General features: G+C 36.5%; 1 protein-coding gene across 2 annotated transcripts in view; it reads right to left on the bottom strand.

The window, feature by feature from the left end:
- Pdss2 (decaprenyl diphosphate synthase subunit 2) overlaps nucleotides 1–23322 on the bottom strand; it is a 279973-nt gene that overhangs the window by 55314 nt on the left and 201337 nt on the right. For both annotated transcript variants that reach the window (XM_046430499.2, XM_046430505.2), the window contains one exon: nucleotides 581–754. In XM_046430499.2, coding sequence (XP_046286455.1) covers nucleotides 581–754 — 174 coding nt within the window. The remainder of the gene's footprint in view (nucleotides 1–580; nucleotides 755–23322) is intronic.

Raw genomic sequence — 23322 nt, 5'->3', positions numbered from 1 at the left:
AGGACTGGGGATGTGGCTCAGTGGTCGAGTGCCTCTAAGTTCAATCTCTAGTCCCGCCTGTCCCCCCCCCCCCAAAAAAAAAAAAAAAACCAAACCCCTTTCAGGTGGAAAGAAAAGACAAACATCAAAAATATGGCCTTTGGAAGGCTGAAACAGAAGGATTGCAAGTTCAAGGCTAACCTCAGCAACTTAGCAAGACCCTAAACAACCTAGTGAGACTATTTCAAAATAAAAAAATAAAAAGGGTTGGGGATATAGCTAAGTGGTAAACTGTCCCTGGGTTAAATCCCCAGTACTAAACAAAAAAACAAAACAAAAACAAAACAAAAAAAACCAAAAAACACCAAACAAAAAAACAAACAAACAACATGGCTTAAGTAAACTGTGGACTTCTGTCAAAATTATATAGTACTTAACAATCATACTGTTTATACTATACAATCACCATCTATGACTGACAGATTTTGAGCATACAAACATTTTTTTGACATATAAAAGTAGCTTATTAAATGGCAAAAGTTTTTTTTGCATATCACTTTAGCTGCTTAAGTATGGCAAAAGATAAAGGGTGTGCAAATACCTTATGACTCATGGCCATGTGCTTCCCATACTGAAATGCCATATCCTGAACCTCAGCATCATGCTTTGCTAATTCCATTGCAGCTTGGCAGCTCTTTGCTAGTAAGGCACCGTGGGAGAGAAAAGTCTGCTCCTTCCAAGTTGATATTCCAATATCATCTGTGATATAATTTTCCTAAAATGTAACAAAAGCCAAGATTAAAAGCATTTTAGGAGTAACTTAATTGTTTCTGTTTTTGATGAATAAAAGAGTTAGGAAAAGAGCTATTCAAAACTGGCTAATGCAACAAAACAGAACTAAAAGATGCCGAATCTTGATTTTATAGTGTCTCACTAAGTTGCTTAGGGCCTCACTCATTTTCTGAGGTTGGCCTTGAATTTGCCTTCTCATGCCTCAGTTTCCTGAGTTGATGGGATTATAAGTATGAGCCACCACGACTGGCCTGAGAATGTATTTTAATATATAAAAAGTTAATATGTAGTAGTATGTAAACCACAGTATTTTTCCATTCACATTAAAGAGGCACTTGATAAAATTCACCTCCTATTCTTACCCACTAAATAAAATACGAAATAGGACTGGGGATATGGCTCAGTAGTCGAGTGCCCCTGAGTTTAATCCCTAGTACTGGGGATTTAATCCAGGGAGTGCGAAAAACGAGTAAAGTAGGAACTGATGTGTATTTCTTTTAACATGATGGGGATTGTGTGTGTGTGTGTGTATAAGCCCAAAACCAGCAAATACTTATGGAGAAATAGGAGCCTTCCTCACTAACATCAGGAATAAGACAGAGATGCACAACACCGCTGCTGTTTAACAATGTAATGAAAGAGACAGAGAAAGACAGATGTATAAAGATTAGCAGGGAAGAGTTTATTGCTATTTGAAGACAATATAAACTGCAATGGGAAAACCGAGAGGCTCAACTAAAAAACTACTACAAATAAGATAATTGAGTAAGAGAGAGGTGTTAAAATTAATAATTTGTAATTAACATAATAAATGTATTAACCATAGATTTCATACATAAAAACTAATCAGAGAGTATTACAAACAGTATCTTCTCTTCCATTATACAAAAAGAAAGATTAAAAACTGGGAATAAACTTAAAATGTACAAAATTGTTATGAAGAAAATGTTACAATACTACTGAAGGAACAAAAGTGACTTGAGCTAGGTGCTGTGGCACACACCTGTAATTCCAGCTAGAGGCTAAGACAGGAGAATTGCAAGTTCAAGGCCAACCTCAGCAACTTAGAGACCCTGTCTCAATAAAAGGGGGGGGCAGGATACAGGGATATACTTCAGTGGTAAAATGCCAAGTTCAATCCCCAGTACTTGGAGTGGGGAAAGTAACTTGAATGACTGTAAAGACATATGATGTTCAAAGACAGTAAGAGCTAACTAACCTCATAGTTCTCCAATGAAACTAACAATCTCCACAACACCCCAAATTAGGCAAGTTGATTCTAAAGTTCATGTAGAAAAAAATAAACAAACAAAAATGGTAGGGAAAACCTTGAGAACAGAAAAGCAAGGAACTGTATGTATGCATGGGGGAGGGGTGGAAAGGAAGAGCAAATTTTGTCTAGTCCTACCAGATACTGTGACATACTAAAAACCCTGTGTAATTTAAAAAACATGTACTTTTTAGACACATGGACAATGGAACAAAATAGAAGCTTCAGAAAGCAACCAAATTATATATAGGAATTCACTATATTTTAAGGAAAAGTTGGACTTCTCAGTAAATGGGTGGGGTAGGTATCATTTACTATAAAAAGCTATCTGGAAAAAATAAAGTCTAATCTGCATTTTATACCATTTACTAGGATAAACTCCAAATGGCAAAACCAAAACCAAACAAACAACTATACAACCTTCTGCAAGGTTAGAAGATTATCAAAGAAACAGCCGATAAATCTCCCTCCTTCATAAAGATGTCCACAGTCTTATCCCTGGTACCTAGGAAATGTTGTTGTACAGGGCAAAAGGGACATTGCAGATGTGATTAGATTCAGGATAAGGATTTAAATTCAGGATTTTGAGATGGAAAATTAACTGAGTGGGTGAAATACAATCACAAGGTCAATATAAGAGGGGGGCATCAGAGTTTCGATGTCTTTCTTTCTCTCCCTCTTTTCACTTTCCTTTACTCTCTCTCCCACCCACCCCTAACTGTTTTTTTTTTTTTTGAGACATTGGGGATTGAACCCAGGATGGTGCTACTACTAAGCTACTGAGCTATAACCCAAGCCCTTTTTGTCTTTTATTTTGAAAAAGGGTCTCACTCAGTTGAGCAGGCTGGCCTCAAATTTGTAATCTTCCTGCCTCAGCCTCCTGAATTGCTATGATTACAGGTGTGTGCCCCCATGCCAACTTTCCTTTATCCTGCCTAATTTGGTCATAATGAAGAATTGAAATAATTCTCCTTTAATGTCTCACTCCTACTCATAGAATCAAGATAAACTTCATAGCACTACATTTAAGGTCTTCCTTTTTTTTTCCCCCTCTTTGGTACCGGGGATTGAACCCAGGGGAGCTTAACCACTGAGCCACATCCCCAGCCCTCTTTTTAAAATTAAATTATTTATTTATTCTAATTTGTTATATATGATGGCAGAAAGCAATTCATTTCATATTATACATTTAGAGCACAATTTTTCAAGTCACTGATTGTACACAAAGTATTTCCACAACATTTGTGTCTTCATACATGTACTTAAGGTTAATGATGTCTAACTCATTCCACCATCATTTCTACTGCCTTACCCCCTGCCTTCCCTTCTCTCCCCTTTGCCCTATCTAAAGTTCCTTCATTCCTCCCTTGCTTTCCCCCCCATTGCCATTATGAGTCAGCTTCCTTATATCAAAGGAAACATTCAGCCTTTGGTTTTCTGGGATTGGCTTGCTTCACTTAGCATTGTATTCTCCAACTTCATCCATTTACCTGCAAATGCCATGATTTTATTCTCTTTTAATGCTGAGTAATGTTCTATTGTGTATATATACACAAAAGTTTCCCTATCCATTCATCTACTGAAAGGCATCTAGGTTGGTTCCACAGTTTATCTATTGTGAATTGTGCTGCTATAAACATCGATATGGCTGTGTCACTGTAGTATGCTGTTTTTAAGTCCTTCACCCAGCCCTCTTTTATATTTTATTTAGAAACAAGATCTTGCTGATTGCTTAGGGCCTCACAAAGTTCTGAGGCTGGCTTTGAACGCACCATCCTTCTGACTCTGCCTCCCAAGTCACTGGGATTCTAGGCGTAAGCTCCGATGCCTGGCTTAAGGCCTTCCTTTTAAGTTAGCAAGCAGTAATTCTTAGTTCCATCTCCTATCCAAAATATTCCCTATTTCATTCACACAGGACAATTGGTTGTTTCTGAAGTAGAATATATACTTTTGCATTGTACAAATTTTAAAATATCATTCTCTACAAAGGAAATATCATTTCCTCACATTTCTTGCCAGGAAATTGAATCAATTCAGTACAAATATAATTTCTTTGAGGAATATCAAATATCAAAATATCTCCACAAATATTTTCTTTTGATGAATAGTACTTGAGTTATATTTTAACAGAGTACTTAATTCTCTTCAAATTTTATAATTGCTTACATAGCTATTTCCCCAAAGGCTAGTCTTAGTTATCTTTTATTATTTTATTCACTAAAGTTATATTTATTTCAATAAATGTTTGCTGAATGAATAGAACCCAGTTTACCTATTTTAGTTATTTTTAAAATTCTTTTTAGTTCTTGATGGACCTTTCTTTAATTTATCTATATGCAGTGCTGAGAATCGAACCCAGTGCCCCACATATGCTAGGCATGCACACTACCACTGAGTTATAATCCCAGCCCATCTGTAGTAGTTTCTAAGTAGCTGTTTATCTTTTTTTAATTTTAAAAGCTGATGGGTAGACATATTCAGACAATGGCATGCTATTCAGCAATAAAAAGAATGGAGCTACCACTACATGCTATTCCATGGATGAATCTCAAAAGCACTATGTTAAGTGAAAAAAGTCAGACACAAGAGACCTATATATTTTACATGATTCCATTTATATGAAATGTAGGTTAGTGGTTGTCCAGGGCTGGAGGTTGGGGACTATAAACGGGCATGAGAGACCATATAGAAGTATGTGTGAAAAGTGTTCTAAACTGGCTTATGGTGATGGTCATATCACTTTTTAGTTACTCAAAAATTACGGAATTATATGTTGGAAGTTGGTGAATTTTATATGTAAAAGGCATCTCAATAAAGCTTAAAGAAAAAAGGTAGGGCTGGGGATTTGGCTCAGTGGTAGAGCGCTTGCCTAGCACGTGTGAGGCACTGGGTCAATTCTCAGCACTACATATGAATAAATAAAATAAAGATTCATCAATGATTAATAAAAATATTTAAAAAGAACTAATGGAGATAATATTTTCCATTTTGTGTTCTAAAATAGTTAATTTAACTTTTTAAAAATTTACATGATCATCATTTAACTTTTAATGATTGGTATATCAACTTCATTTATTCATACACAAACATTAAGGTTCTATCATGGGTCGGGATCTTTGTAAAATAATTTAGATACGAAGATTAATAGTCTATCCTCAAGAAGCTCACAGTTCAAGGACAGATTGTATATAGATATATATAGGTATATATACCTACATATTGATATGTAGAAATAAATATACAAATGTAGATATCCTCATACAGGATATATAGATAATTCCATTTCAGAATAATAATTGCAGGATCTCTGATGAGCAAAGATTCAGTTTTGTTCATTATATATTTCTTACGGGAAATTAGAGATTTTATTTCATAATTTTCACACTTTAAATTATGCAAGTAACACATGATCATAGAAAAAAATTAAGAAATTCAGAAACCAAGAAACAATTAATTTATAGTCCCCTGAAATCTACTGCCACCAGTTAATTGCACCATAAGTTAATAATTCTGTTCCTAAGTTAATCAGAAATGTTATTCCCTGAACATTAAGTTATTACCTATTGTGAACTTGGTTATTAATGAAACAAAATCCCCCTATTCATTTCTACCAGCTTGTCATGTATATACTAAGAGAACATGCTCTGTTCTTTTAGGAACAAAGGGAAAGTTAATGTACAATGTAAAATATGGAGATAAGATAACCACATCTATACCAGACTTTTTACTCTCCAGATATATAGAATTGGTATGAAATGAATGAATAATCAGAGTGAATGAGATTTAAATATGCATACAGCATCAAGTTATATAGATGCAGTTTTTGTTGTTGTTTTGGTACTAGGGATTGAATTTAGGGGTGCTTTACCACTGAATCACATCCCCAGCCCTTTTTATTTTTTGAGACAGGGTCTCATTAAGTTGTTTAGGGTGTCACTAAATTGATGAGGATAGACTTGAACTTATAATCCTCCTGCCTCAATCCCCCAATTCTCTAGAATACATGCAGTTTTTACTGAAAATTTATTATATATTAAAAGATGATATAGTCAGTGAATATTTACTTTTGACTTATTTTCTTATTTTCAGGAAGGTAAGTCAATATACTTATTGAATGACTATCAGAACTTCAATAATTTAGAAAAATAAAGGTCTCATGACTTTTTTGCTCAAGTAAAGCAGGTTTAAATATGGGAAAAAAACCATAAACCTGAAGTTTATAAGATGATGTTTGCCCAAGAGGGTGGCATTGGTGGTATCACTCAGATGTAACATGCTACTTTGCTACTTTATTGCCGGACAAACACATACTTTGAGTTGCTTTTTTCCTGGTGGTGATGCATTTGTATGTATTCATAGGAGACCAAAGTACATTTGTGAAAGTGGCTGTCTGGGATTAAAGGTCAGGTCCATGGCCACAGAATAAAGGCAAACTAATTGGCCTGGGAAGATATCAAAGCTAACAAGAACCTGTCGGGCCAAATTGCTCCCTTTCACATGATCAGAAGAGAAGAGTTTTGGAACTCAGCAGCTAGTTATCCATGGAGATAAAAGTACTTTTAGAAAAGTATGCAGAGGCTGGGGATGTGCTCATTGTTGGAGCACATGCTAAGCACGTGTGATCATGTTGATCCCAACACCACACACACATATACACGTAATGCAAATATTTCTTGTTTCCCTGCTCTCTACTTCAGGTTCATACTCTGGGCCACTGCCTTTATAAATGTAATCTGAATTTGGGCTGGATAAGTGACTAGATCTCACTAATGCCACATTTCATTATTTTTATTTTCCTGATGCTGGGAATAAAACCAGGGACTTATGCATGCTAGGCAAGTGCTCTACCACTGAACTATACATCCATTGCCCTCACACATTTCACTATTTCAAATGTTTTCTTTGAACTGTTCTTTTCAAATATTTTCAGAAGACAGCCAAAACAGTCTTTTTATGTATATACATAAATTATATATACATATATTAAAATTATATACATATAGCACACTATATTTCGTATATGTATAATATACATAGATATAAATATACATATATAAAATCATATAAAATATTTATATAATTATATATATAATTTTCATATATAAAAATTTATTAAAACCTTTTACAAGCTGGGCTTGATGGCGCACACTCGTAATCCTAGCAGTTCGGAAGCCCAGGAGGCTGAGGCAGGAAGATCACAAGTTCAAAGCCAGCCTCATCAATGGAAGGTGCTAAGCAACTGAAACCCTGTCTTTAAATAAAATACAAAATAGAGCTGGGGATATGGCTCAGTGGTTGAGAGTTCCTAAGTTCAATCCCTAGAACCCCCCCTCAAAAAAAAATACCCAAAGCCAACCTCAGCAAAGGTGAGATCCTAAGCAACTCAGTGAGACCCTCTTTCTAAAAAAATACAAAACAGGGTTGGGGATGTGGCTCAGTGGTTAGTGCTTTTGAGTTCAATCCCCAGTATCCCCCCACAAAACAACAAAAAAAATATCCTTTTACATATATAAAATTATGTATATACACACGTATATACATGTATATAGTCTTTATACATGTATATATAAAATTAAAATTAAATTAAAAATTAATTTTATATATACACATAAAGATTATATAATATATATACATGTATAAATAAATAAATCAAGCATAGGAAGCTTTCAATAAATCTCTACAATTAGGGATTAGAAGGAAGCAAGAAGAATGGAATCTAATATTTCCTGAGAGCTAATTACATGAGGATACTTTTGCATTATTTATCATATCAGCCCTCAAAAATCTTAAGCATCATCATTCCCATTTAATAGATAAGGAGGTTAAGGAGGTCAAGAATGTAGTTTGATCAAGATCAGACAGTACTATTAAGTAGCAGAGATGAGTCTCAGATGTATAGCAATTGGATTCTATTGCTTAACACATAATAGAAATATATGCAATGCTTAATATTTTTATGGTTTAAGAGTAGGTTGTGTTAAAGAGGAAATGACATATCTCATCAATGCATCAAAAAGGCATTCAAACCTGTAAATTAAACCTTTCAATAATATTCATTGAAGAGACACGGGCATATGAGTAAAAAGAAACAATAGGTAAATATGTTTTCAGGAATCCAGAGGGAGAGGGAAAAGTATAGTATTTTAACAACATCATCTAATAGGATGAAATATTTTGCTTTGATTTATATTGCAGTCAAATAGGAGATAATAAAATAACAATCTGGAAGCTTTACACCCATGTAAATCATGGGGAAAAAAGCTAGTAAGATTTACTAAAGGCTCTTTTTAAATGTTTCTATTCAAGGAATAGAGCTGTTAAAAATTTTACTCGTGAGTTAGACAGAAGGGTTGACAAGGAATTTAAAATGTAAGAACTTCTTGGTCTAGCGCTGATCGGCCCCTTCCTTCCCTCTCCACCAGTCAGTTCTTGTTAAGCTATATGGGGAACAAGCATGCTGAAGAAGAGGGGTCTGGATGGAGGAAGGAATCCTATTTTACAGCAAGAAATCTTACCACCAGTAGGTGCTACACCTGGGATGGGGGGAGGTTTGAAAGCTACAGGGCAGCAGATATTTCTGGGACAGATTGTATAGTAGTGGCAGAGGGAAATCTGAGTAACTCTTTGAGATAAACTAACTGGACAGCACTAAAGAGAAATAGCCTGTTTGAAAATGCACAGTGTAGGTTGGTGCTTGACATATCGTGGGAATGTACAATCGATGCAGTTCACTAATTTTTGTGGTTATTTAGTACATACCAGACACTGTGGATTTAAGAATTAGGCATTAGTTTTTGATATTAGGATAAGTTCAGCAGGGGATTATAAAGCAAATGGGTATGTGTAAAGTCCAGAGAAAGGGTTAAAAGAGGCTTTAGTGATGACTCTTAACTGAGTCTGTTTCTGAATAACAAACTGGAATTGGCTAGGAAGATAATACAGGGGATGATTTCGAGGCATCAATACTAGCCTATATTGTTGAAATATATAGTGGGAGATGTAGGTAAAGAAAGCCAGTGGGGTGTAAGAGGCCCTGAGCTTTGGATCATATCAATTAGGTACTGTGAACTGTTTTCAGTAGGAAACGACATGATCACATGTACAATTTAGATGGGTTGAGTAGGAATGAGGTTAACATGGTGGCCAGTGGGGACTGAGTGCAAGAGCAATATGCACTGCTCAAAAAGTGAAACAAGATCCCTCCTTACTGTGGACAGGGCAGAATTCTCTACCCCTTTACTAACAAAATCCTTATTTTATTAGTTATTTTATTAGTTATTTTATTTTATTATTTACTGTTCCTACCAAATATTAATTTAGAAATGGGTGTATGGTAAATCTAGCCATTGAGATATGAAAGAAATCTACCAGAAAGTTTCAAGAGACCCAGGTAGAAATGAGAACTGTCTCTTCTGGAGATTGCACAGTCTTAATCAGACATACTGAGGGCCATTGAGGCTAAACTTCCACCAGCCTGATAATAAATATGACATTAAAGACATCAAAGAGATAGAAAAGGATCTTGAAACTATCAAATTGGCATGTAAACCATCTTTTTTTCTTACTTTTGTGTTAATTTTACTGAGTTTTCAATTTTTTTGCTCCTGAAAACACTTCAATGAATTCACTTCCTAAGATGAAAAGGTTTACATTACAGGAAGTCTGTACATGGTAACATTAACAACTACTAAAACATTTTAGGAGAATTTTTTCACGATAGTGTATTAGTTATCTGTTGATCTATAATAACCCCCCTCCCCACTTGTTGTATTAACACAACATTTATGGGCTGGGGTTGTAGCTCAGTGATACAGCACATGCCTCACATGCACGAGGTACTGGGTTCAATCTTCAGCACCACATAAAAATAAATACATAAAGATATTGTATTGTTTCCATCTTCAACTAAAGAAATAGTTTTTAAAAATTTGTTATTTCAGTTTCTGAGGATCATTAATCCAGGAATATCTCAGTAAGGTGGCTGTAGCTACTGTCACATGAAGGGGCTGAAGAATCTGCTTCTAAGCTCATGTAAGTGCTTGCTGGCCATAGGCTTTAGCTCCTTGTCACACAGGCCACTCTGTGGGTCTACTCACATGATCTCATAGCTAGCTTCCCTTGGTGTAAGTGACCCAAGAAGAGTAAGAGCACATACAAGAAGGAAGCTTCATAATCATTTATAAACTAATATTGGAAGTGCCATACCATCATTTCTGCTATATGCAATTAGTTGACAGATCAACCCTAGTACAATGTTGGCAGTGATCACATGAGCAATATTAAGAGGTAGGATTCATTGGTGATGATCTTAGAGGATGCTTACTTACTACAGATGGAGTCTACAATGAGAATTAATTGGTCAACAGACCTGAACATTTTAAAGTCCCTTAAAACATTCTGCCCAACTGTTTTCTAGAAAAGATCTTCTGATGTACATACTGACCAGCCAAATTTGAGACTGTCTTACCAGTGTATTTCAGGCTACAAAGATTGTAGATACAAAAGAAAATGGCATACCTAAGGCTACTAGGGCTGAATCCAGATAGCGATGGGGAGTATGTCAAGGTGAAGCTAGAGGGACACATTGGGGTCAGGCTAAAGTGTATTTTCATTCATTTCTGGGATTTTGTCCCCCCTCTTCCCCAAGAGCAATGGGATGTCATTAGATGGGGGTGGGGTGGGGAGTAGAAATGGAGCATCAGTATTTTTAAATCTCTGCCAGTGTGGAGAACAGACTAGGATTAGAGGTGTATTAGTTAACTTTCCATTACCGTAAAAAATACCTGAGTAATCAATTTAAACTGAGGAATAGTTTTGGAGGTTTAAGTCGATGGTTGCTTTGCCATTTTGCTTGTGCCTGTGGTGACACAGTATATCCTGGTAGGAACGCGTGGTAGAGGAAGGCTTTTTACTTCATGGTGGCCGGGAAGCAGAGAGGCAGAGGAAGAGCCAGGGTCCCAGTAACCCCTTGAAGGGTACACTCCAAGCAACCTAAGTCCCTTCCATTAGGCCCCATCTCCTAAAAATTTCACTACTTCCAAAAAGCACCATGGCCTGGGGACCAAGCCTTCAATGCACGGGCCTTTGGGGGAAATTCAAGATCCAAACTACAGCAGGCGGACTATCTACAGGTTAGCAAATGAGGAGGTTGCTTGGAGTATCTCTGAGAAGAGATGAAGGCATCTTAACCACAGGCGGGGCAGCCAGCATCTAACACCAGGGTAAGCAGATGCAGGGTAAAGTCAGTTTAGCTTGTGCCACTGATGGCAGGGGAGTGAGGGCATGAACAAAGTGGTAGAGCACTTGCCTGGGCACGCATAAGGCCCTGGGATCAGTCCCTTGCGCCATGAAACAAACAAATGAACAAAAAGAATTATAAAGGTACCACTCTTGACTACTGTTACAGATGAATGAGTGTGTCCCTGCCCCCACCCTCCAATTCTAATGTTGACGCCCTAATCCTCAGTGTGACTGTGTGAAGCAAGAAAGCAATTAAATGAGGTCATAAGGGTAGACCCCTGATCTAACAGGATTACTGTTCTTATCTAATGTCCTTGATTGTTATTAGATACTAAGGAGTTTACTAGTGCTTTTTGTTATGTGAGGACACAGCTAGGTGACTGTTAGCAAGTCAGGAAGAAATCCCTTACCAGAAACCAAATTGGTTAGAAACTTTCTCTTGGGACTTCTAGCCTCCAGAACTGTAAGAAAATAAATTTATTCTGTAGGCTGATCGCAAGTTTGTGGACAGCCTGGTTAACTTATAATTTGTCTCAAAATAAAATAAAAAGGGCTGCGCTGAGGTAGAGCACTCGCCTGGCACGTGTGAGGCATTGAGTTCAATCCTCAGCACCACATAAAAATAAATAAATAAAAATAAAGGTATTGTGTCCAACTAAAAAAAAAAGTACTGAGGATGTAGCTCAATGGTATAGCACTTGCCTAATATATATGAGGCCCTGGGTTCTATGACCAGCACCACAAAGAAAGGAAGGGAGGATGGAAGAAAGGAAGGATGGAAGGAAGAAAAGAAGGAATTTTATGTTGTTTATGGAAGCTCAAGTTGACTAATACAACTATATTTTAGGATTCAATCCATGATACTTTGAAAGCATATTTATACTATTCCTCCCCATGTCTTTTAGCATGGACTTAACAACTATCATATTAATATACTGTCTTAAAATTTGTTGAAAAATCCATATTCTGGTTATCTATTTTTTACATAACAAACCATCCCAAAACTTGGTGGCATAAAACAACCACCATTTTTTTATGCTCACAGATTCTGTGGGTCAAGATTAGACAAGTCACAATGAAGATGACATATCTCTGCTCTACGATGGCTGGGGCCACAATTTGGAAGACCAGATAAGTTGGGGATGATTCAGAAAGCTGGGGATGATTTGGTTGGTTGGGATACAGAATGGCTGAATTACAGGGATCCACTTCCAATAAGATTGCTTCTTAACCCCCACATCACTCAGGTCCATCTGGGACTGATGACTAGAGCACCTACCCACGATGTCTACATGTGGCTTCTCAAAGCATGGTGGTTACTTCCAAGGGGGCGCTGTGTTTCAAGAGAGGGAATATTATAAGACACCCTTTTATGACCCAGTCTGAGAAGTCACATAACACTATTTCTGTGGTATTGTACTGGCTGAGTGCTCTTAAGCCAACTAAAATTCAAGGGAAAGGAACCCAGATTGCCACCACTGAATGGGAGACGATAGGAGGGGAGTCATTGAATTTTTAGCCCTTTTTTTCTTAAACCAATAGAGTCTGCTTTTGAAAAGAGTGCGCAGGAGCAACTGCATTCTCTGCTCCCTCTCAGTTATGCTTCCGGCAATAGTGGTGACATAGGAAATGGAGGAAGGCAGCCCCAGGGGTGAGCCTGGTAAGAAACAGAAGTGTTAAAGAGGACTCCCAAATTGTTGGCTTGAAATCTGGAGGAATAGTGATGCTCTTCATGAAGACAGAGAACAGTGAGTGGTTCTGGAAGATTGCATCATATATCTGGTCTTAGATGTGCTTAGTCTGAAATGCCTGTAGACCTCCAAGTAGAAATACCGAGTAAGCAGCTATTTAGCTCTAGAACTCAGGAGTGATCTGGGATGGAGATAAAATGGGGACTCACTGCCATATAGACATGGTAATTGAAGGCTTGGGTTTCACTTTCTGAACAGTTTATTCTTGTCCTTTGATCAGAATGGGATTCTATTAAACAATTTACATGCTTAGCAGCGGTGTTTCATCTCTCAGGCAAATAAACTGCCTTTTAAGATGTTTTGCTGTGATAGCTGACAGTGAGTGACCTAGAGTGCTTTGAATGGTGTATAAATTCAATTTAAAGATTTAACAAATAAAAACATACAGCAACTAGATCCACTCTAAACTGGAGGGTCTACTTAATCAAATGGGCTATTTTGCATACTAAGCTTTCTCAGTTACCAACAGCTTTTCTTCCTTCTCAATATCTATATTGATCTTCACTATCTTTGCATTTTTAATACTTGAACATTTAACTTCTAGTATATTTGCTTCACAACACCTTTGCCACTTTTGAACCTCTTTAAGTAAAAACATTTTGTGGAATTAAAAAATTATAGCTGAGTGTGATGATGCCCACCTGTACTCCTAGCTACATGAGAGGCTGAGTCAGGTGATGGCAAGTTTGAAGCCAGCCTGGGAAACTTAGTGAGACCCTGCTCAAAATAAAATAAAAACAGATGGGGATGTACCTTGTGGGTAGTTACCTAGTATGTAGGAAGCCCTGGGCTCAATTCCTAGTATTGCAAGATAAAAAAAGAAAAAAATATATACTACTACTTAAATGTGTTAGTATGTGCCAGGGGTTTTTATTTTTACTTTTAAATTGTATGTATTATATAAACTTTTAAATTAATTAATTAATTAAGTTTGGGTATTGGGGGATTAAACCCAGGGGTGCTTAACCACTGAGCCACATCCCCAGCCCTTTAAAATACTTTATCTAGAGATAGGGTCTCACTGAGTTGCTCAGTACCTCACTAAGTTAATGACGCTGGCTTTGAACTCCTGTCTTAACTTCCAAAGCCACTGGGATTACAGGTGAGCACCACTGTGCCCAGCTCATATATACTTTTGTATGTTTGATACACTTCATAATTACAACAAACCATTTTAAAAGACTCTCAATAGTATTAAAATTGGAATAAATTTGACATTTTCATTTCTAACAAATGATTTAACATTGTTTTTACCTTGTGAAAAAAGGATGCCTAATAAAATTACAGATATTTATTATCATCATCACTACTGGCATCTTCAAAGTCTTGGATCTGTGAATGATGTAAGCTAGAACAGATGCCCAACAAACAATAAAACATGACGTGGTATGTTTTATTAGCTCGTTAATACATGCCTTGGGTACAATGTAAGGGACAGGCTGTAGGTAAATGGACCAATGAAATACACCCTGGAGTGTCTTAATGCTTTTATACAGCATTCACTGTCTCACTTTTAAACCTCTTAAAATATACATTTCCTTTTTAAAACAGGTTTTATGCGCGCGTGCGCTCGAGCACGTGCTCGCACACACACACAAACACACACACACAGAATATTTTTAACTTCAAAGAAAGGAAAATAAACCTTTCTTTTTCTTTTTGGAACTGGGGATTGAATCCAGGGGAGCTTTACCACTAAGCTACATTCTAGCCTTTTTTAAAAAATGTTTTATTTTGAGATAGGGTCTCACTAAGTTGCTAAGGGTCTTGCTAAGTTGCTGAAGCTAGCTTTGAACTTTTGATCCTCCTGCCTTGGTCTCCCAAGTTGCTGGAGTATGCCATCATGTGTTACAGGTTTTCTGCCTGATTCTAAACTTTTCCTATTTCTAATCTATAAAATAAAAAGTTCAACATGAACACCTTTCCACATTGGTCAGATAAATTAGCTTCTTTTAACTCAAACACACTAATTCCCTCTGTCTAGTCAACCTCACTTGTTCTCCTTCACCCATTTTTATGGGAAGAGTTTGCAAAGCTGCTTGCAAAGAAGGTATACAGATTTGCAATGACTTTGTAGGGATTTGTGTAGATTTTTCAGAAAAGGATTAATAAACTGCAAAAACTTTAAAAAAATACTGTCATATTATGAACAGTTCTAATATGGCTTTTCTGAAACTCACCTAAGTACTAAATTTTTGCTATGTACAACATGGAGAGGGTTGACATTCAGGTTACTTAATGCTTTCTACCACTGGAAGGTAGGACTTGTGTCCTCAGGCTAGAAGCCTCTGGTTAAACTCCTCAAACCAGCTCCCTAATGACAGGCTTAGCCTAGACACCCAAATCCCCACAGATGTCTAACATTGACTATGGTTTACAACTGGTAAAGCTATTCTTGAACCCAATAGCTTCAAACAACAATTGTTTATTATTGTTTATGGGCTTTGAAGCAACTGGCTCATGTAGGCTGGTGGCTCCACAGCTTACTACACATCTCTGGGTTGGCTCAAGAGGGTCCACTCCAGTTTATCTCATTCTTCCAGGACCTACAGGCTAGCCAGGGCATGTTTTTCTCTCACTGATAGTAGAGACTCAAGAGGGCCTTCTACTGGCCAAAGCAATTCAAATAGCTGAGCCCAGAGTTAAAGGACATGAAAGTACATCACAGGACGCTCCCACAGCAGAAGGGCACTGCAGTCAGATGGCAAAGGATGTGGATGTGTACATTAGTTATCTACGGCTACATATCTGCATATCTATATAACAAATTGCACCAAACTCAGTGGCCTAAAGCAACAATAAACATTTATTATGTCTCACCAATTTCTGTGGATCAGGAAATCAGGAATGGCTTGCCTACTTGTTCTACCTTGGGACATCTCATAAAAGATTAGAAATGTTATATTATGCGAGGAGACTAAAATGATCGTGTGTAAATATCCTGTATTTCTCATTACTGCCTGTTACTTTTGAAACCATACTTTTGTGTGATGTAGTTAATTTTATGGGGGGGAAATGCTGTTTAGAAGTTATCTGCATCAAAAAAAAAAAGACTGTAATATGTGAAGCACAGGTTAAAAGATGGTCATCATTGACCCAATTCCACAAAACACACAGTAAGAGAATAATAAAATACGATACATAAATTGTAAATCAATAAGTTGAGAAGTAGGATACTTGCTCAACTCCTGGGTCCTTGCCCCACACTTGTTTCCACTGCCAACAGTTGCCTCTGCTGCTTCACACCTGTTTTATATCAACCCTCTTCCAGCTGGTCTCTCTGCTTCTAATTTCTTTGGTTTCCAATTTATCCTATTCACAGCTTTTGTAATAATTTTTATAACAGATTTTCTTACTGAATAAGATCCCATGGTAATATCCTAATTCTTAATATTTTAAATTCAAACTCCTCAACACAAATCTTCTATCCACTGATTTATTTATCCCCTTAAAATGATCACCCTTCCCCACCAAGGCCCCAGCATCAGCTTCCATTATACTTTTGTCTCCATCTCAGCTCTCAGTACACATACCTGATTGGTCTAGAAGAGCTGCTACAACATAATAGGCACTCAATAACATTAGTTGAATGAACAGTCCTTGAATAGTAACAAGGTAATCTTAAAACAAAGTTATAGGCTTCTTTCTTTGCTTTGCTGGGGACAGAACTCCGGCCTCATGCAGGCTAGGCAAGCACTCTACCACTGAGCTAGATCTCTAGCTTTTTTTATTCTGAGATAGGGTCTTGCTAAATTGCCATGGCTAGCCTCAAACTTGTAATCCTTCTGCCTCAGCATGGAGAGCAGATGGGATTACAGTTGTGCACCACCACACCCAGCTGGTTTCTTTCTTTAGTTTTAGTTGAGCCTATGTTCAAAGCACTTTCATGTGTGTATCACATGCATTTTCGTAACACCTCTCTGAACTCTAACCACTTTTATGTTCATCTTCCATGTTTCACCTTTCATATTCCTTGCACAAACTATGCCAGTTCCTCTTTCAGGTCTTGGCCTCAGTTCCTTCCTCTTCCTGGAAAATTCTCCCTCCCCCATAGCTGACTGCTTTTTGTCTTTCAGATCTCAACTTAGATGTTATATCCTCAGAAAGGCCTTCCATGAACATCAAATCTAAAGTAACCCCTCCATCCTTCACTACCATTTCTCCCTATTTAGATTTTTGCTGTGCAGTTAGTTTTTAAACTATCAGTTATTTCTCTTGTTCAGTTACTTGTGTGATCACTTACAGTTGGCTTCTTCACTGAGATAAAAGCTCCCTCAGGACACAAATACTTTGGCTCACTAAGCACTTGTATCTCTGGGGCTTGCCACACAGCACATGCTCGAAAGTTCTACGAATTAATAAACGAATCTGACTCCCCAGCCAGTGCTCAACACCAATTTCTGACCCCAATAAGCAACATTTTCTCTTGATTTATTTCTACTACAGCTTTTTAAAAATTTATTTATTTATTCTAATTTGTTATACATGACAGCAGAATGCATTACAATTTATAGTACACATATAGAGCACAATTTTTCATGTCTCCGGTTGTACACAAAGTAGAGACATATCATTCGTGTCTTCATACATGTACTTAGGGTAATGATATCCATCTCATTCCACCATCTTTTGCCACAGTCTGGCTGGGCACAAAATCACGAGCCACCACACAGCTTGTAGATTCAAACAGCAACTCTTTATTCCCGAACTCACACCAGCGGTCTACAATCACGTTCTGGGGAAATCCACGTTCTCTGCCCAAATCCACCCCCACTGGGCTTCTGTCTCCCAAAAAATACTGTCTGAATCCCGTGAGAACTCAAGGGGAACTCAGGCAGCGGGATATGCCCTATTCCCAGCAGGAATAATCTTAAACCTGGAACCACCCTAAACCCGGATAGTCCTAAACTGGGAACGCCCTAAACCCGGATCATCCTAAACCGGGAACACCCTAAACCCGGATCCGCCTTGGTCCTTGAGCAAGGTCACCTACATGCAATGTCACTGCAAAATGTCCTATTTCCACGAGTCCTTCCACTAAGCAACATGGGGTACGCTGGCAAGGAAATTGTCATACCTACTTGGCTAATGGCTCCCAGCAATCTTTCCTACCTCCATGCCCTCTCCCTTCCCTTTCCTCCCCTTTGCCCTATTTAAAGTTCCTCCATTCCTCCCATGCACCACCCCCCAATTTGGATCAGCATCCACATATCAGAAAACATTTGGCATTTGGTTTTTTAGGATTGGCTTACTTCACTTAGCATAATATTCTCTAACTCCATCCATTTACCTGCAAATGCCATGATTTTATTCTCTTTTAATTGTGAGTAATATTATATTCCATTGTGTATATATACAACATTTTCTTTATCCATTCATCTACTGAAGGGCATCTAGGTTGGTTCTACAATTTAGCTATCTACTAAAGCTTCTAAGACTCCACTTAGAAACTATCTCCTTCAGAAGTCCCTCTGAAACATGGCGAATCCTTAATGTTGCACTTTCTCCTTCATATATAGCCTAGACCATATAATTTACTATGTGGTCTTATGGGTGTTCTCCAGTGGTTTCTTATGCATGTTTTCTTCTGAACTGTACATATAACCAGATGATTGAGGGCATCTCTGAGTTTAAAAAAAAAATTAATAGTATCTTTGTTTTGAATGCTTTAGGAGCACTTAGTATGTTGTTTGGAACAAAGCAGAAATAAAATATAAGTTTAGTAATATGTACTTTATTAGCACTACCTAATTTAGTTTTATAGTCAATGTAGAATTCATAATAACAATCAGAATCTAATGAAAAAATACTTTATTTAGATTTTTTAATTTCAGTCTCTTTATTATATTGGAATACCAGGAGACAAAAATTTTCTGTTTTCTGAGAGATTATATCTTCACAAAAATACGAGTTATATATCCTCTGGTTCCTGGGCAGACAGATGCTGAGAGAACTGGCTATTTGATGTTGCAGGTAGCTTTCTTACACTAGGACCCATTACATATACTTCTGTTTGCATGTGTGTTTTTTTTTTTTTTAATTTTTGTGGTGGTGGGAAATGAACTCAGGGCCTGGCACATAATGCTAGGCAACTGCTCTACCACTGAACTATACCTCTGGCTCCTGTGTTTGCTTTTTAAAAAAATTTTATTGGGGCATTATAATTATAATGGAATTTATTATGCCATTTTTGCACATGCACATAATTTGATTAAGCTCATTTTCTATAGTACATGTTTAATTTTGAGAAAAATATTCTATACAAAAATTATCTATAGCATTAATAATCAAATAATGCAAACACAGAACACAACATATTTTTCTTTTGGTATCAGTTGAAAAGAAACAATGTCAAATTCAAAGTTCAATTACAGGAAAGCATGGTAGTTCTGACAGCCATTTCAACCTTCTTTACATATTCACCAATTTTTACCTTCCCAAATTTTGGGTCTTTGTTTATAAAAACTTATTTACCTATCAGTCTACAAAGATGATTTCCCACTTTACCTTTCTGGAACTCTTGACTCTTTCATCTGGAGAATCTGACAGCACTCCAACATTAATCTGACCTTAAACTAATCCATATTTCTCTAAAAGCTATCATCTCTTTTTTTTTTTTTTTACACAATACCTTCATTTTATTTATTTATTCTTATTTGGTGCTGTGGTTCGAACCCAGGGCCAGGTGAGCACTCGACCGCTAAGCCACAACCCCAGCCCTAAAAGCTATCATCTTTTATGGCAACTTTATCATCATGTTTTTCAGGTCAACTAGGTACAAAACATTGATGTCATTTTTGATTTTTCACTTTGGCTGAAGTATCCAACAGACACAATAAATGAACACTTAGGGTACAGCAACACAAAGGCACCATAAAATTTACAGAGAGAAAATTTTATATTTGTTAAAAACCAAAACCAAACAAACTAGATAAAATATATGAAACAAGAGTCATAAGACATTTAAAATATGGCAATGAAAGATAGTAGTCTTTGAGAGATGGGAAATAAATGAGGTGAATCTCACAAATGTTTTTCATCTTATTGCCTAGAGAGAATCCTAGGTCTCAGTGGAGCCTGACAGTATCCTTTAATGGAAGAGATGAACCTCCATGTCTAGACAGGTCAAAGGGGCTAGAATTCACAGTGCAGAGAACACAGTATAAACAGCTGCATAGAGAGCTCTGGATATACACAGGGTCTCCCTAAAGCCTTTAGCTGAGTATAGTCATCCCTCAGTATATGAAGTTGAGGGTCATAGGAGCTCTTGCAGATGCCCAAACCTGCAGATGCTCAAGTCTCTTATGTAAAATGGCACAGCATTTGCATATAATCTACATATATCTTCTCATACACTTTAAATCATCTCAAGAATCCTTCAATACTTAATACCATGTAAATGCGATACAAATAGTTATTATACTGTATTGTTTGAGAGAATGACATGTTCAGTACAGATGAAACTTTTTTCCAAATATTTTTGATCTACAGTTAGTTGAATTCACAGGTGTGGAACTTGTGGATATGGAGGTCCAAGTGTATTACAATATATAGGCATAAAGAGACTACTAAAATCTTGGAAGATAATCACTCAGAAGGAGCAAAAGAAATAATCGCCAGAGCTCACACTTGGCTAGAAATAGTTCTGTTACACCAGAGAGGAAAAACTTAGAATTCACAGGATATCAGTAGAGTACTCAGAAAGGTTTTGCCTTAAAAGTGGAGAAATTCGCCTTAGACTAATTGCAACTCTAGTCCTGCCTAACAAGATTAAAGGTAACACTGAAAGGATTGACATATTTCCAGTAACTTGACTGCATTAATCTCAAGAATATTTACAGAGATACAAAAATATCTAGCATGCAACAAAATACAATTCACAATGTCTGGCACTCAATCAAAAATAACCAAGCATGCAAAAAAGCAGGAAAATACAAACTATAATGAGGAGAAAAATAAGTCAATTGAAACCAACACAGACATGACACATGATATAATTAGGAGATAGGGGCATTAAAACAGTTTTCATAACTATATTCCATATGGTCAAGATGCTAGAAGAGACACTAAGCATATTAAATAGAAATACAGAAGACATAAACTGGCAAATTTGGATGCACACCAATTAAAATTATTCTAAGCAAAGAAAAAAAAAAGGATAGAGCTTCAGTGAGCACTGGGAAATTTAAAGCAGTCTATTATGTACCTGGAGTCCTATAGGAGAGGAGAAAAGGAAAAACAAAGAAACAAACAAAAAAGTCTTTAAAGAAATAATGATTAATCATTTTTCCAAATTTGATGAAAACAATAATTCATAGATCTAAGAAGCTCAATGAACCCCAAGCAGAAGAAATATGAAGAAATAGACATGAAGATACATCATAATCCAATTTTGAATCAGGAACAAAGATAAAGATGGTAGTAGCTTTCTTGTTGGAAGCAAGGAAAGTGAGAAAATAATGGAGCAATATTTTAAAGTACTAAAAACAAAAACAAAAACAAAAACCCCAGCAACACAGAATTCTATATTCAGTGGGCATATCTTTCAGACATATAAATATAAAAAGATTAATCTTCAGCAGGCCTGCACTACCATGGTAGAAGAAATCTTTTAGGAATAAGGGAAATAATATCACATGAAAAATCTGTATCAAAATGAGGACAGCAAAGATATTAACTGTATCAGTAAATATAAAGGACTTTACAAAATATAAATCCCTGTAAAGTATAATAAGTGTTTGATATAAAAATAAAGACAGGTGTGGTGGCACACACCTGTAATCCCAGGGACTTGGGAGGCTAAAGCAGGAGGATCCTAAGTTTGGGGCCTGCCTGAGAAACTTAGTGAGATTCTCTCAAAATACAAAATAAAAAGGGTTGGGTGTATAACTCAGTAGTAGAGCACCCCTGGGTTCAATCCCCAGTATTGAACAAAATAAATATAATAACAATGTATTGTGGAATTTATAATATACATGGGATTAAAATGTATGACAGTGATAACACGAAGCCTTGGAGGGGAGAAATAGCAATAAACTTCTGTAAGATTCTTACTGTGAAAAGACACAATATCACTTGATAGTAGATCATGATAAATTAAAGATATACATTATACGTTCAAACACAACAACTAAAAATTATACCGGATAGTTATAGCTAAAGATTAAAAAGAAAGTACTCAGGAGGCTGACTGAGGTAGAAGGATAGGGAGTTGAGGCCAGCTTGGGCAATAAATAGTGTTATCCCCTCTCAAAAAAAAAAAAAAAAAAAGGAAAAAGAAAAAGAAAAAAAGATGGTTTTATGAAAAACCATGTATTAGAAGGCAGAAAAGGGAAGAAAGAATAAATGGGACAAATGGAAAACAAGATGGTAGATTTAAACCCAACCACATCAATAAACACATGAAATAAAAACATACAAATTAAAAGCAGAAACAAGTTGGATGAAAGAACAAGATTTAGCTAAGTTCTGCATTCAAGAAATATACTTTAGGGGCTGGGGTGGTAACTCAGTGGAGGAGTACCTGCCTAGCATGTGTGAGGCACTGGGTTTGATTCTCAGCACTGCATATAAACAAATAAAATAAAGGTCCATTGACAACTTAAAAAAAAAAAAAAAGAAAGAAAGAAAGAAACACACTTCAGGGCTGGGGTTGTGGCTTAAGTGGTTGAGCGCTTGCCTAGCATGCATGAGGCACTGGGTTTGATCTTTGACACCACATTAAAAAAATATGCTTTTTTAAAAAAAGAAACACTTTAAATATAAAAGAGTAAAAATATGGAAAAATAAATACTATTATAATTTTCACGAAAAGAAAGCTGGAGTGAATATGTTACTATTAGATGAAGTACATAACCGAGAAAAAGATATAAAGAACATTGCCAGGGACAAAAAAGGACAGTTAATAGTGATGAAGGGACCACATCATCAAAATAATATAATCAGCCTAAAGGTTAATAATGCCTAATAGCAGAGCTTTAAAACATATGAAGGAAAAACTGGTAGAACTGCAAGTAGAAATAGCATAATCCACAATTAAAATCAGAATTTAATACCCTTATCTAAGTAACTAAAGAAACAAGCAGAATGAAAATACTTGCAGATATAGAAGACTTTAGCAATGCTATCAACCAAAATGACTTAACTGATATTATAGAATGTTCCATTAACAACATAATATATATTTCTTTATAAGTTAACATGAAACATTTACACAGATAGATCATACACTGGGTCATAAAACAACTCAATAAATTTTAAATAACTCAAACCATACAAAATATGTTTTCT

Source organism: Marmota monax, unplaced genomic scaffold, assembly GCF_021218885.2.
Source record: "Marmota monax isolate L192 unplaced genomic scaffold, Marmota_monax_Labrador192_F-V1.1 WCK01_AAM20220418_F8-fsc00013, whole genome shotgun sequence".
Classification (NCBI taxonomy): domain Eukaryota; kingdom Metazoa; phylum Chordata; class Mammalia; order Rodentia; family Sciuridae; genus Marmota; species Marmota monax.
The sequence above is the reverse complement of the archived record's forward strand: the minus strand, read 5'-3'. Positions and strand labels throughout refer to the sequence as shown.